Source organism: Anomaloglossus baeobatrachus, chromosome 3, assembly GCF_048569485.1.
Source record: "Anomaloglossus baeobatrachus isolate aAnoBae1 chromosome 3, aAnoBae1.hap1, whole genome shotgun sequence".
Taxonomy (NCBI): domain Eukaryota; kingdom Metazoa; phylum Chordata; class Amphibia; order Anura; family Aromobatidae; genus Anomaloglossus; species Anomaloglossus baeobatrachus.
This window is the reverse complement of record NC_134355.1, coordinates 311,465,973-311,481,452: the sequence shown is the minus strand read 5'-3', so window position 1 is coordinate 311,481,452 and position 15,480 is coordinate 311,465,973. Positions and strand designations below refer to the sequence as shown.

General features: G+C 52.0%; 1 protein-coding gene across 1 annotated transcript in view; it reads right to left on the bottom strand.

Moving 5' to 3' along the window:
• The window catches only part of ROS1 (ROS proto-oncogene 1, receptor tyrosine kinase), a 480,047-nt gene that overhangs the window by 367,301 nt on the left and 97,266 nt on the right, over nt 1-15,480 (bottom strand). Inside the window, exon 13 of the mRNA XM_075340023.1 lies at nt 7,678-7,859. Coding sequence (XP_075196138.1) covers nt 7,678-7,859 — 182 coding nt within the window. The remainder of the gene's footprint in view (nt 1-7,677; nt 7,860-15,480) is intronic.

Here is a 15,480-nt window from a genome sequence, read left to right as displayed (position 1 = left end):
ATTGGCAGGCGCCTTTCGGATCCCGGCAAGGCTTGGAGTCGCCGTACAATTTGCCAAATCCGTCAGTGAAGGGGACCTCCGGGTCTCCCAACAGACAAAGTCCCGATTGAAGGCAGCCGTCCAACGACATTGGAGAGACACCGCCACCGCCAAGGCACCAGTTTCTCAGGGCCAGCGCCTGAGGGCAAAAGAGGGGCTCCTCCGGCTCATATCAAAGCTGGGGAGCGGGTTACCGGTGGGAATCCATCGCTACCAACAACCGTATTTAGGTGCAGGGAAGAGACAGTCACCGCTAACTTGCAGGGAACATCAACACCGCAGCCGTCCGAGGGACCTGTCCAACCAGCCGCTTGTTTACCGTGAACTGTGTCATCATCCTTGGGCTGAGTGAGTACCTCCGTGCCATGCGGTACAGCGCTGCCCCTACGTCCCTGCACCTCAACAGACCCCATAACCCGCCTGTCAAACATCCTAACTCCCCATCATCGGGCCCCGGGACCACCAACCCCCTACCCACGGAGGGGAGGGCCAACATCTAGCTGCTCCATACCACCACTCCCGGGATCCCCATACAGAGCAGCAGTGGTGTCCACACAATCACCACAACCGTGGGTGGCGTCACGGACAACAATAAATCCCCAAAACCAATCCCCTTTTCACTCACGGGCGAGGAGCGCCGCTCAAGTCCCCGGGATCCGGCCCATCGCTCGAGCCACCGAGCAGCAGAGGCCGCGGCAGCAGCGGCAGCCGGACCCGAGCAGTGGGGGAGCACGGCGTCCCCTCCTCCGCCCGCGACACTAACTTTCAGAGTGTTTTTTCATGATTCAAGAATTATGGTCTTTCTAATATTACTTATCAGTATATACAGCATATATCTAATATATAAAGCTGAGTGTATGTATGTGTGTATGTATGTCTGCTAAAGGAATCCGCACCGTCGCATTTACAATCACGAAATTTTGCATAGACATTCCATGTGACCCAGGGAACGTCGTAGACTATGTTTGGGCGGGAAAATTTAACCCCGTGCATTCCAGTTACTCTACAAAAATCCTGCCTCCATTAATCTGAATGGAGCTGGGAGTTGCAGCCTATATAATAACAACTGTCAGTTGTTGCTATAGGAACAAAATAAACTGTTAGTATAGGAAGCTTATGTGTGAGGTAAAAAGATGTCAGTGGTGTGACAGATAGAGAGAGACAGACAGAGACAGAGCGGTCAAAGTGACAGAGCGGGCAAAGAGACAGAGCGGGGAAAGAGACAGAGCGGGGAAAGAGACACAGCGGGGAAAGAGACAGAGCGGGGAAAGAGACAGAGCGGGCAAAGAGACAGAGCGGGGAAAGAGACAGAGCGGGGAAAGAGACAGAGCGGGGAAAGAGACAGAGCGGGGAAAGAGACAGAGCGGGGAAAGAAACAGAGCGGGGAAAGAAACAGAGCGGGGAAAGAGACAGAGCGGGGAAAGAGACAGCGAGCGAGAGAAAGAGACAGTTACTATCCCAGGCAACGCCCGGGTACTACAGCTAGTTACCATATAATTCTCAATATCTTAGCTCTTATTTAAAGACGTTGTCTGCTCTAAAACAACAACTTTGTAATCACTCTGTGACTACAGCATTTCCCAGTGTCTGCACTGGGATTGGCTGTCACGTGACCACAAGTATTGGCTATCCATACTCCTGGACAGACTCTGACTAGACGGTTTCCGTTTTTTTCAATGCAAATGGACAACTTTGTAGTTCGCATGATGACTCATCAAGGAAAAGAAACTTCCTGTTTCTATATAGAACTTAGAAGGATTCAGCTAGTATACATTTAATCATGTGACGTCAAATGCCTAATGTAAAAGAGAAGAATTAACTGGGTAAAGGGGCAAATGAGCAATTGTACTCAGTGCTGAATAATATAATGATTGCAATATATTAAGAGGATAAAAACTTAGATAGGAGTGCTTCTTTAATAATAAACTAGCTGTACTACCCGTCTTCGCCCGGGTTAATAACTGCTGAAACAAAATAGAATGTATTAACAAAAATGTATTCTGCACACAAAAAAACAGAAAACAAATAGATATAAATGTAATTATAATGTCTGTCTCCCCCTCTGTATATATCTCTCTGTCTCTCTCTATCTCTTTGTCTTTCTGTCTCTTTCCCTGTCTGTCTCTGACTGGCTCTGTCTCTTTCTCCGTCTGTCTCAATCTCCTTCCCTGTCTGTCTATCTATCTCTTTCCCTGTCTGTCTATATATCTCTTTCCCTGTCTGTCTATCTATCTCTGTCAATTTCCCTGTCTGTCTCTTTCCCTGTCTGTCTCTTTCCCTCTCTTTCCCTCTCTTTCCCTGTCTGTCTCTTTCCCTCTCTTACCCTGTCTGTCTCTTTCCCTCTCTTTCCCTGTCTGTTTCCCTGTATCTGTCTCTGTCTCTTTGTCTGTGTCTGTCTCTTAACCTGTCTCTCTCTTTCCCTCTCTTTCCCTGTCTGTCTCTTTCCCTGTCAGTCTGTCTCTTTGTCTGTCTCTATGTGTCTGTCTCTTACCCTGTCTATGTCTGTTTCTTACCCTGTCTGTCTCTGCCTCTTTCCCTGTCTGTGTCTGTCTCTTTCCCTGGCTGCATTGTGACACGCCAACATTCCATATAAGGGTGTGGCTGCGCATTCTTCTGAAGTTCTGGCTGCACTGTGGCTGCCAGCTCCATTCGCTTTAATGGAGGCAGGTTTTTTGGCGAATAACTGTAAAGCGTGGGGTTAAAATTTCCCCTCAAAACATAGCCTATGACGCTCTCGGGATCCAGACGTGTGAGTGTGCAAAATTTTGAGGCTGTAGCTGCGACGGTGCAGATGCCAATCCTGGACATACACACATACACACACACACACATTCAGCTTTATATATTAGATTATGTGCATGGGCTTTGTCGCTGGAGACATACTGTATATATCAAACATATCAAAACAAAAAGGTTACAAGTGCTGTCTTATGGAATCAAATAACAAGGTGAAACCATAGGCAAAGTCATGCTGTAAAGGAAAAAGTATTACTCGTATATCATGGATGGAGACTGTACGGTATCAATAGTTCATGGTTTTTAGTTAGTGTTATTAAGTGGTATAATAAATACGCAATTTCTTTTATATACTTGCACCTTAAAGTACATTACTTTTCTTAGGAAGACTTATGAGAAAGAATACAGTTGTGGCATATCAGGGAATAACACTCTAGGTTTGGTTCATCAAAGATATTAAAACAGAATATTAGTGTACAAAACTTTGAAAAGTCACAAGGTTTTGGCGCAAAGCAGGGCTGGGCTAAAATTTAGTTACCATTGCCATTCTTACTTCATTTTCGCCAAGTTCTGACAAAGACGGCAGGGCTGGGGTGGGACGGTGTGTGGCAACTGCAACTTGTCAAATTTATGATGAGCAGTGGAGCTCACTACACTACAAATCTTACTCCAGTCCCCAAATGGAGCATGATTTGTGGCGAGATGCACACGGAGGCACACACTGCCTTTCAGATGCTCTTGATTCACTAAGAATTCATTAATGAATTAGGAGCCTCTGACTCCAGCACGTCCTATCTCCTATCATCAAGATCAGCATGTAGAGCGCCAGTCTTGATGAACCGTGGTCTGTGATTGCAATTAAAGAGTTACGCTAATCTTGGCCTTTCATGGAAAGTTAAACAATGTAGCACTCCTGTGCTTGGCTGTTTTCATAAGCCTGCCTCTAGAAACAGTTTTCACACATAGGCTATGAAAGATAGAGCTGGAAATAGCTTTTTATACAAGTTGAACTCTTGCAGAAGTTTTTTGACCTCTTTCTATGCATGTGAAGGAATATGGTGTATTAAAACATTGAGCAGGCTCACAAGAACAAGCCCAGTAGTTGGAGAGTGACTAATTCCCCAATGACCTTACAGTTAAGGCCCCTTTACACACTGAGACTTTCTAGCGATCCCACCAGCGATTCCAACCTGGCCGGGATCGCTACAAAGTCTCTGATGAGTCGCTGGTGAGCTGTCAAACAGGCAGACCTGGCCAACGATGCAGCAGCGATGCGGACCTGCAGAATGACCTAGCTGGTCATTGGGGACGTGTTAAAGCAGCTATTTGAAAGGGAAGTCGCTAACGAAGTCATTGTAACAGTGTCAAACACACCGATGCATGCTGCTCAGCGGGAAACAAAGGACCAAAAAATGGTCCTGAAAGGTTTGTAGCGATCAGCAACTTCACAGCGGGGGCCAAGTCGCTCATGTGTTTCACACACTGCAATGTCGCTGGGAAGGTCGCTATTACCTCACAAAACCGGTGACGTTACAGCGATGTCGTTTGCGATGTTGCAGTGTGTAAAGGGGCCTTAAAAGCCATAAGGCTCATTCAAACGTCCGAGAATTTCAGTCCAATCTTGGGCCACAATGTATGGACTGGCTGTCGGTCTCCCGACCCAAGGGTGATAGCCTCATAGAAATATATGAAGCTGTCACGCTTGGGTTGGGAGAGTGCTGCTCTGTAATTTAGTGGCCCCTGCTCAGACTGATTGGCACAGATATCTGAATGAGATCTAAGGCTATGTGCCCACGGGAGATTGCACCTGCGCATATATCCGCAGGTATGTCTGCAGGTTTCCCGCAGCAGCTCCACGGAATCCACAGCTATACATAGCTGTAGGAATCTAGCGAAATAGCTGCGGATATCCTGCGGACATTCATGCGACTTACCTGCGGAAGTCCCAGCCTGTATCTCCATAGTGGAGGGCCGGAAATTCCGCAGGTATTTCCACAGGAATAATTGACATGCAGTTATGTACGGCCGCACGACATCCGCAGCATATTCCTCAGCCGAACATACCACAGCATGGACACAGCACTCCCCATGACCCATAGGATAACATGGGGAGTGTCTGTACTTGCTAAAACCTGCGGATTTATCTAGAAAATCCAGATAAATCCACAGGTTTTCCGCGGCAAAATCCACGGGTGCAGAGTCCTGTGGGCACATAGCCTTAAGGCTGCTTTACACGCAGCAACATCGCTAGCGATGTCGCTAGCAATAACACTCACCCCATTGTTCGTGCGTCACGGGCAAATCGCTGCCCGTGGCGAACAATATCGCAGGTACGAACTTACCTTCCAAACGATGTTGCTGTGGCCGGCGAACAACCTCTTTTTTAAGGTTGCGGTTCATGCGGCGTCACAGCGACGTCACACAGCAGGCCACCAATAGAAGCGGAGGGGCGGAGAGCAGCCGCATGAACGTCACTCCCACCTCGTTGCCAGAGGACACAGGAACGCTGTTGTTCGTCGTTCCCAGGGTGTCACACGTAGCGATGTGTGCTGCCACAGGAACGACGAACAACATTCCTCCCAAACGAGCAATGATATTTTGAAAATGAACGACGTGTCAACAATCAACGATTTCGTGAGTATTTGGTACTGTTAGCGGTCGTCCGTAAGTGTCATACACTTGTGTGACTCTCTGAGAGGGAGAGGTCACCGGTTTGGAGCAGGGCTCCTGAAGTCTACTAGGTGGCAGACGTTGGTCTGGGCCTGGTAGGAGCTGGAACCCCGGTCACAGGGGATCGTGTCAAGGGGCACGGATTGCTAAGGAGGGCAGCCAGCGGCCTTGAGCCATCTCCGGGTAGGGGCCAGGGCACGACGGGGTACGCGGACCCTAGGCCGGGAAGTAGCTTCAAGCGTCCTGGTAATTAACTCGACGGGGGTGAATTCTTCAAGATTCATCCCGCACCTGCTCCAAAATCGGGGTACTAGCGCACCGATAGGACTTTCCCCACAAACACAGTCCATCAAATCCCAACCGTGAACCCTGAGAGCAAGCTCACTCCGTTAGCCATACGGGTGAGCGGGACCCGATTAGTTCCACACTATAGGGTCCAAACAGTGAACAAGGTGCAACGGAAAAGGTCACAGGCTAACAAGCAACACCAAGGGCACAGCTCCAAGCGTGCTCCCGCCTTGCTGCAGCGGTGCTCATAATTCTGGTTTACAAGCTGTCGGTGTCAGTATTCTTGGACTGAGTGAGTATGCAGAAATCCTTTCCTTTCCCAACAGCACCCCTTCACTGCCACCACCGGGCCCCGGGGCACAACCCCCTACCCACGGAGGGGTTAAAACCTTGCTGCCATACCACCGCCACCGGGCTCCCCAACAGCAGCGGTGGTACTCCACCTTACCACGCACCGTGGGTGGCATCACAAACTTCCTAATCCCCTGTACTTCCTAATCCCCTGTACATAATCCCCCTTTTTTAAATTCGAGTGTCCGCACAAACCCCCGGGTTCGGAGACCCCTCGAGCCACCATGGTTCCGGATCCGAGTGGCTTGGCCGTTGACATGGGGGCGGTACACCTCGAAAAACCTGGCGTCACGAACAGGATACAAGCAGGACCCACTTACCTGGGTGACGTGCGCCTTGAAAACCGAAAACCGCGAGTCAAGAGTACTTTTCCCGCCAATTCCGCCATTGTCTGCCATCTTTTCGAGCCAAAACGCTGTCTTCTCCGAGAAAGCGCGCAAAGCCTAAGCCCCGCCTTTCAGCTTGTATGTGAGGCCGGAACCGGAAGTTCCCAGAGGGCCACAGCGCGCGAAAGAGTGCTGAGAAAAGACCGAGGGGGTGTGCCGGAATGTAATCCCAGTGGAAGTGAAGCAGGGATGCCAGGACTCTGCCATAACGTTCCTGGACGACGCAGTGGCAAGATGGCGGAACCAGACTGGTCACCGGAGCCTGCTGTTCCCGGGACTGCGACATGGATCGAAGAGGAGTAGGAGCAGCTGTGCAGGAGAATGCGGACGCAGTTCCTGTTTATACTGAACCACTGGAGGGAAGAGATGCAGAGCCTGGCGATGGCGGTGCGAGCCTGTGAGATTGAAATCGCACGTGAAGAGAGTATAAGTGGTTACCCAGTCCCTACTGATTGCCCAAATTCGGCCACAGCGGCTGAGGGATCCGGACCGCCCCCGCTCGCGGTGAGCATTCCACCATCACCTACCCCATCCTCGGCAGACGCCGAGCTGCCCACACCAATCCCAGCAGCAGAACCTGCAGTATTTAAGTGTGAAGCTCCAGATGCAGAAGCCTCGATCTCGACCATCATCCCTGTCATAGCAGCGGTTGTCCAGAGCCCGGCCAGACCAGACTCGGCCACATCACCGGGCACGTCTTCAGAGGCGGAGCACCCGGACACTGCAACCCCGGCTGCGGAGCAGTCGGTTTTACAGCTTCCAGCCACGCAAGCGAAGCCAAGAAGTCCACCTGTTCCGCTACCGTGCGGCATCCCGACGGCTGTTGGTGCCACCAGAGTCCAAATAAAGCCAGAGCCAGATAGGGAGCTGAAGTCGGACGCTAATGCCCCCTACTGGGAACGACACCAGACCCCTCGAGCCACCGCAGTTCCGGATCCGAGCGGCTCGGCCGCTGATATGGGGGCGGTACATGAGCATGGCCCTTAGGGTTATCTCATGAATACTACTCCTGTTTTATGGTCCATGAAGCATCTTGTCTCTTTTCATATAACCACTTCAAGGCATTAGCTGAGAAATTGCCTGATTCGCTGAAAAATCCTTTTTTGTAACTCTACATGAGATTTGCCTATGCATATAAATGATTTCAATACTTTAGTAGAGGTATCACGTATAAATTCCTCTCAAATGAGGACATCTTATATCATACCTTAGGGTTCATCTTGTCAGCCCAGTAGATGAATTGTCCGATCCAATCATATGTCAGGGGACCGACTCGTCTTATCTCAGGTATATACAGGGCTGAATTCTCAGTTGTGTTACTTATCTTCCAAATATGTACATGACCTGTTTCATTACTCCAGTAGATGGTGCCATTGTACCAATCCATATCTGTAATCAGAACATCACAGAAACATAATCCTCAAGCTCCAGATGAGGTAACGCTACAGAATTTCTTCCTAAAATCAATTACAGAGCATGGCAGTGTAACTGTGTGATATTTCACAGTTCTATCAAAGACTTCCATTTACTAAGTTATCATTTACATTTAGAATAATAAAGAGCGCTAAATAAAAAACATCAATAAATATGCCGGATTAAACCCTGTAAAGACTTCTAGGCTGGCAAAATTTTAGACTCCCTCCAACAAATTATTTCCTAATACATTTTAAAATAATTTTAATACACCCATTCATTTTTATTAAACAGAATAAAAATGAAGTACGGTAAATCAAACTTCATTGTTACACAAAAAAGATCATGAACTAACGTCGCCCTCGAGTGTAGGCCTGTTTATTCTCATTAGTGTTCAAGAAGCTTCTGCTCATAAATGTTCTACTGTGATCTAGAGTCATTGAGAACTCGCTGTCACCTCCACTCTACCACTCTAATCCTACTCTCCATTATGGCCAGTCACACAGTTTCCATGTCCTATCACGTAAATGCCGCTCCTTTACTACTCGTGAATTCTTGAAAATACCAGACAACAGATTTAACATCATTTCATTGCTCTAATGTCCACATCGGAGCTCCAGTGCTCCAGCTGGTCTCCAGTGTCAGCCAGACAGACAGGCATGCTGATTATACATTTATTTTACTATCAAATCAAAATTATTTTTCATCCATTGCATGGGGCCCCTAAAAGACGTCAAGCCCATAGGCCGGTGTGTACTATGCCTAATTGGTAATCCAGCACTGCATTTGATAGCTATTCTCCTAGACTCCTATAGGTCTAATTTGCTTTACAATGTAAACATAAACAGGGATAGAAAATATTCAACATATAACAAATAATAATACTATTACCTGTTAACTCCTATAGAAACTGTTAAAACATTTATAGCAGGGATGTATCTAGGGCGGGAGGGCAGACGGAACATTTGCCAAGGGTGCAGCCGGCATGATCCACCTATGATGTTGAGTATAGAAGGGGAGAGCCAAGCTAAATTCTTGTCCCGAGTGTCGAAAAACCTAGATCTGCTTCTGTTTATAGTGTTCCCTTTTAGAAAACTTTGCAGTTTGCATGTGGTTAAAGATATATTTCTCTATCAGTCCCGCTATAAACATATATAATATGAAAAGTTGTGATATTTGAAAGTGATGGCACTCCTTGCCCATCTGCTTCAGAGTACAATACAAACTTACCATCTCACCCATGCAGTTATTTGAATGCCCCTTGTGAGGTAAATCCGGAGATATGACGATAAATCATGATATTCAAGTATGTCAGGAAGCCCTCTCCTGGTGTCACCCCCCCTTTCCTTCACACAACTGGTTTAGCAACAAATCCCATGGCCATGTCCTGTGATATGGAAATTAGGTGGCTTAGGGACAATGGACACAGGATGACTCCCTGCCGTGACCCTGTAGTGGGGGCTGCTAGCTAGTTAGCAAGGCTATGGAAATAGCCAGACAGAACGACTCCAGTAAAAAATGGTTCATATCTCGCAAGCCATATTTCCGATAAATATGGCAACCATAAAAATGGTGTCTCCGCATGTGGACGATGCCGGCACCCCCTTTTTATGGGGGCAGGACATTGGGAAATGCCCCAGGCGTGATATCAGCCAATGGGGAACTGGCAGACAGGTCATGAGTCCCCTCGTTCTGTAGCTAAATTCATAACTGTCACAATGAGAGCATTGGCGTCCGCCTACGACGCTCCCAGGCAAAGTTATGGCCAATATCCCCTTTGCTGGATAATTCTGATCCATGCAGGGGGAGTGGCAGTGCTTCCCTGTGAGGTCACTAAGGTAGGAGGGGACCTGGATCTGCCCAGGTTGATAACCCTACTTCGGCCATTTTCCAGTGTTCTTCTGCTCGGGGGCCTGGTTGGGAAAGACCTGTGAGGGAGTTCCTGGAAACCTGGTCTACAGCGCCCCCCTGTGGCCAGACGCAACAAGGTAACTGCTGGAACTGTGTATGCCTGTTTGTAACCCATGCTTTGATTGTAACTGTACTCTGACATATGTATATTCTGTAGATTCCCTATTGTATATATTGTAGTTCTAGTGTGCTTTAGGCTGATTAAATTATATAATTAATCTTGGGCTGTTCTGTTATCTCGATCTTGAATCCCACGTCTGTGTGTTCGGCTAATAGTTACCGTAAATCGGTTGGTGGCAGCGAATTGTGCCAAGGATTATTGTGGGGAGGCCAGTGAGATTCGGGGAGATTTTATATATTCCGCCCGCGGAGGTCGGGGGAATATATACCTTACTCTCACCGGGGACCCTTCAATAATCGGCATAAGTAGTATAGCGGCCCCCTTGCTTATTGTCGGGCAATTCCATAATTGGCCTGACTATAAGAGGGGCGCTAGAGAGCGCGTCACGTGCTCTGTCTGTCGGTCGGGAGGTATAAAGGAGGGGTGACCCCCACTTGTTACCCCCCGATTGTGACGTACTGGTAGCCAGCGCGGGGGATTTCTGAGTGACCCCCCCGGTGGTTTGTGACATATTGGTGGCATAGCGGTGGGATCGAGATAATAGTGTGTGTGAGTGTGAGACCCATACTCCCAGACACTAAAGACTGCCTGCAGCAGCTGTGGCTGCTGGGGTCTTCAGACTAGCTCAACACTAGAGTGTCAGAGTGCAGATACTGTAAGGTGTGTGGAGGCATCAGGTGTCAGTTCTGTGTCAGTGACCAAAAGTCTGCAAGAATGGCTGATGGCACCAGGAGCAGAGCTATGCAACTGGCCAATGCTAAGGCAGGAGCCGAAGAGAGGGAGGACGGTGCTGTGGACAGCAATGAGGAGGTTGCCCACGAGTCCTCCAGGAGCTCGACGCCAGAAAACCGTTCTGCCGAGGACATTGCGCAACCTGGCACTGCTGGACAAGATGAGGAGGAGCTCACCCAAGGTTCCTCAATGAGCCAGATGCCAGCCCTCCGCTCTGAAAGGGACAGTGAATCGCCTAGCTCTGCAGCGTGCCGCAGATCACCACGTGCCATTCCACCGAGCCTGGGAGGCTCGGATAGCCTTCTTCAAATGGCTATGGCCCTTCTCCAGGCTGGAGACCAGAAGGGCTACAAGGAACTCCTGGCAGAGCGCAGGGCAGAGCGGCAGGCAGCGCGTGACGCTGAGGCTGCGGAGCGGCACGCAGAGCGTGAGGCTGCGGAGCGAGAGCGGCAGGCAGCGCGTGAAGAGCGAGAGCGACAGGCAGACCGTGACTACCAGCTGCAGCTAGCTCAGCTCCGGCCCTCATCAGCCACATGTGACCTTCGAGACACCAAACTTCCAAAGGTCCGTGTTGAGGACTTCCCAGTGCTGGAGAAGGATGGAGACTTGGACTCTTTCTTGACTGCTTTTGAACGGACTTGCTTGCAGCACCATCTGGACAAGGACCAGTGGGCCAAATACCTGACCCCCCGTTTAAGGGGTAAGGCCCTGGATATCCTTGGTGACTTGCCTGCTGAGGCAGATCAGGGCTACGACACCATCAAGCGGGCCCTGATCCAACAGTACAACCTCACTCCAGAGTCCTACCGCAAGAAGTTCCGGAGCCTACAGAAGGGACCAAAGGACTCCTGGGCTGACCACCGGCGGGCACTTGCCCGAGCTGCCGACCACTGGACCCAAGGCCTGCAGCTTTCCACCGGACCGGAGATCCTGGACTTGTTCATCACGGAGCAACTCTTGTGGAACTGCCCTGAGGATCTCCGCCAGTTCATCCGAGACCAGAAGCCAAAGGGGTCCACGGCTACAGCTGCCCTTGCCGATGACTACACCAACAACCGGGCCCCTGAGGCCAGGAGAGCGGGCACCAGCAGCACCTGGAGAGGGGGTAAGATGAATTCTGCGACTGCCCCACCTGCCCCTAGACTGCAGGGGGTGTCCCCCTCAACTCCCCTCTCCAGGCCCGTGGCGGAACCAAGACGGTGCCACCAGTGCAACCTACCTGGACACTTCAAGGCCATGTGCCCTCAGCGTCCCAAGGCCCCGGCTCCGTCCCCGTCCCAAGGGCCGCCCAAGGTGTATTGTGTGGGTGGGGGTGGTGGTAGGTCCCTGGACAGCTTCCAACCTGTCACCGTCGGCCGGTCTGTGACCATAGGACTGCGAGACAGCGCCTCGGAGGTGACTCTGGTGCGGCCTGAGATGGTGTCCCCCCAAGACTTGATCCCTGGAAAAACCCTCGCTGTCTCCGGGATTGGAGGCACTGACCCGGCGCTGCCTGTTGCTGACATTTATGTGGACTGGGGCGCAGGGAGAGGGGTGAGGGAGGTGGGGGTAACTGATCGGATCCCTGCAAACGTGCTACTTGGGACAGATTTGGGGCAGATAACCTCCCAGTTTGGGCCCCCCCCAAGGGCTGAACCTTCAGCCCGTACTGACATGACTCCTAACAATGTTAATCTGTTATCTATGAATGATGTAAGGGAGGAGGGAGTGAACTCTGATATTTCTGCTTGCATAGACACCATAGACACACACTCAGCTGCAGCTGTGACAGGGGAGGGGGTCAGAGAAAGGTGTGACAATGCCTCTACAAGTAACCAGCCTGTGAGCTGGGATCTGTTGCCCTCTGCAGGGATAAGCAGAGAGCAGGGTGCTGCAGGGGGAGGACCAGTGTGTGGGGTGGGGGCTACCACAGCAAATGTGGGGTCCCCAGAGATTTCACAGCGGGGTTCTGTTGCTGCAGGAGGGGAACAGGCAGGTGAGATTGGGGCCGGTCCAGGAGCGGAAGTGCTCCCAGGTAAGATCTCGGTGCATGGTTCCCCCACAACCGGGGTGTCAGGAAGCCAGGTCGGTCTGCCTGAACCGGCGACTTGGTCAGGAACGGAGGAGGAGCAGGCACGACCCACGGTCGCAGCGGCTGTGGCCGCTGTCACCCGCAGTGGGAGTGCTGGAAGCCAAGGGGCCTCCCGGAGGTCCGATAGCTCTTCCCCTTCTGACCAAGTGGCAGCCGAGTCAGGTGGAGGCCAGGACACAGGTCCCGGGGTACTGACCGAAGATGTGACAGTCTCGTCGATTCTGGCCACATCTAGTCAGGGGTTTCAGGCAGCGTTAGAAGCTGACGACAGCCTGAAAGCTCTTAAGGAGCAGGCGGCACAGCCTCCCTCGGACTCGGACCCGGAGCGAGTGGTCTGGGACCAAGGACGGCTGTACCGGGCCACGGTCCAGCAGGGTTCACCGGAGGCGTGGCCCAGGGACCGACAGTTGGTGGTACCCTATCCGTTCCGGACGGAGTTGTTGCGGATCGCACATGAGATTCCGATGGCCGGACACCTAGGGATCGCTAAGACCAAGGCCAGGCTAAACCAGCATTTCCACTGGCCAAAAATGGGGGCCGATGTGGCTGCCTACTGCCGTTCGTGTGAAACCTGTCAGAGAGTGGGGAAGGCGGGGCCACGCCCCAAAGCCCCACTAGTATCTCTGCCAATCATCGATGAGCCTTTCAGGAGGGTGGCTGTGGATCTGGTCGGCCCGCTGGCCATCCCCAGCAGCTCCGGGAAACGCTTCATACTGACGGTAGTGGACTATGCCACCCGGTACCCAGAAGCAGTGGCCTTGTCGTCCATTCGGGCTGACAAGGTGGCCACCGCATTGCTGGAGATTTTCTCCCGAGTGGGTTTTCCCCAGGAAATGCTCACTGACCGGGGGACCCAATTCATGTCCCAGCTGATGGAGGCCCTCTGTAAGCAAGTCCAGGTGCGACATCTGGTGGCCAGCCCGTACCATCCACAGACTAATGGCCTGTGCGAGCGGTTCAATGGCACCTTAAAGCAGATGCTTAAGATGTTGGTCGACTCCCATGGGCGTGACTGGGAGCGGTATCTCCCACACCTGTTATTTGCTTACCGGGAGGTTCCACAGGCCTCAACAGGATTCTCACCGTTTGAGCTCCTGTACGGGCGACGTGTGCGGGGCCCCCTGGCTCTGGTGAAAGAGGCTTGGGAAGGGGATTTGGCCACCCCTGGAGTGTCGGTTATCGAGTATGTCATGCGCTTCCGGGACAAAATGCAGGCCTTGACGCAACTGGTACACGACAATATGGCTCAAGCCCAGGCCGATCAGAAGCGTTGGTACGACCAGAACGCTTGTGAGAGGACCTACCAAGTGGGTCAAAAGGTGTGGGTACTGGTCCCCGTACCACAGGACAAGCTTCAGGCAGCCTGGGAAGGCCCATACCTCGTGTACCAGCAGCTCAACCCTGTGACGTACCTGGTCACCCTGGACCCTGCCCGTGGAAGGCGGAAGCCCTTCCATGTGAACATGATGAAGGCACATCATGAGCGGGAGGCATGTGCGCTCCCCGTGTGCAACCTGCCCGAGGAGGGAGAAGCGGAAACCCTCTTGGATATGCTAGCCCAGGTTAGGGCAGGCGGATCCATTGAGGATGTGGAGGTTGGCCACCAGCTCTTGGAAGACCAACGGTCCCAGCTGTGGGCCACCCTCCTCCCCTTCCGGGGGTTGTTTACCAACCAGCCCGGAAGGACTGACTTGGCTGTCCATCACGTGGACACTGGGGATCATCCCCCGATCCGGCGTTCAGCATATCGGGTCTCCCTGGAGGTGCAGCAACACATGCGCCAGGAGATTGACGAGATGCTGAAGCTGGGGGTGATCCAGGCATCCAACAGCGCTTGGGCCTCGCCTGTAGTCCTCGTCCCTAAGAAGGACCGAACCACTCGGTTCTGCGTGGACTACAGGGGGCTCAATGCGGTCACGGTCGCCGATGCGTACCCAATGCCACGCATCGATGACCTGCTCGATCAGTTGGCCGGGGCTCAGTACCTGACCATCATGGATCTGAGCCGGGGATATTGGCAGATCCCCCTGACTCGCAAGGCCAGGGAACGCTCTGCCTTTATTACCCCATTTGGACTGTACGAGTCCACGGTGATGCCATTCGGGATGAGGAATGCCCCTGCCACTTTCCAGCGGATGGTCAACACCCTGCTCAAGGGACTTGAAGGGTACGCGGCCGCGTACCTAGATGACATTGCCGTCTTCAGTCCCACCTGGGAGGACCACCTAGAGCATCTAGCACAGGTGCTCAGGCGGATCCACCGGGCAGGTTTGACCATCAAGCCGGGAAAGTGTCAGCTGGCCATGAGCGAGGTCCAGTACCTCGGTCACCGGGTAGGCGGGAGAACACTGAAGCCCGAGCCTGAGAAAGTGGAGGCCATCGCATCCTGGCCCACCCCCAGGACCAAGAAGCAGGTGATGTCCTTCTTGGGGACCGCTGGGTACTATAGGAGGTTTGTTCCATGCTATAGTAGCCTGGCAAAGCCCTTGACGGACCTCACCAAGAAGAAGCTGCCCTCTGCAGTCGATTGGACAATGGACTGCGAGACAGCCTTCCGGGCCCTAAAGGACGCCCTGTCCAGCCCGCCCGTGCTACAGGCAGCCGACTTCACGCGGCCGTTTGTAGTACAGACCGACGCCAGTGACTTCGGCCTCGGTGCGGTGCTCAGCCAGGTGGACTCTGCGAGCCAAGAGCACCCAGTCTTGTACCTGAGCAGGAAGCTGTTACCAAGGGAAGTTGCCTATTCCACGATGGAGAAGGAG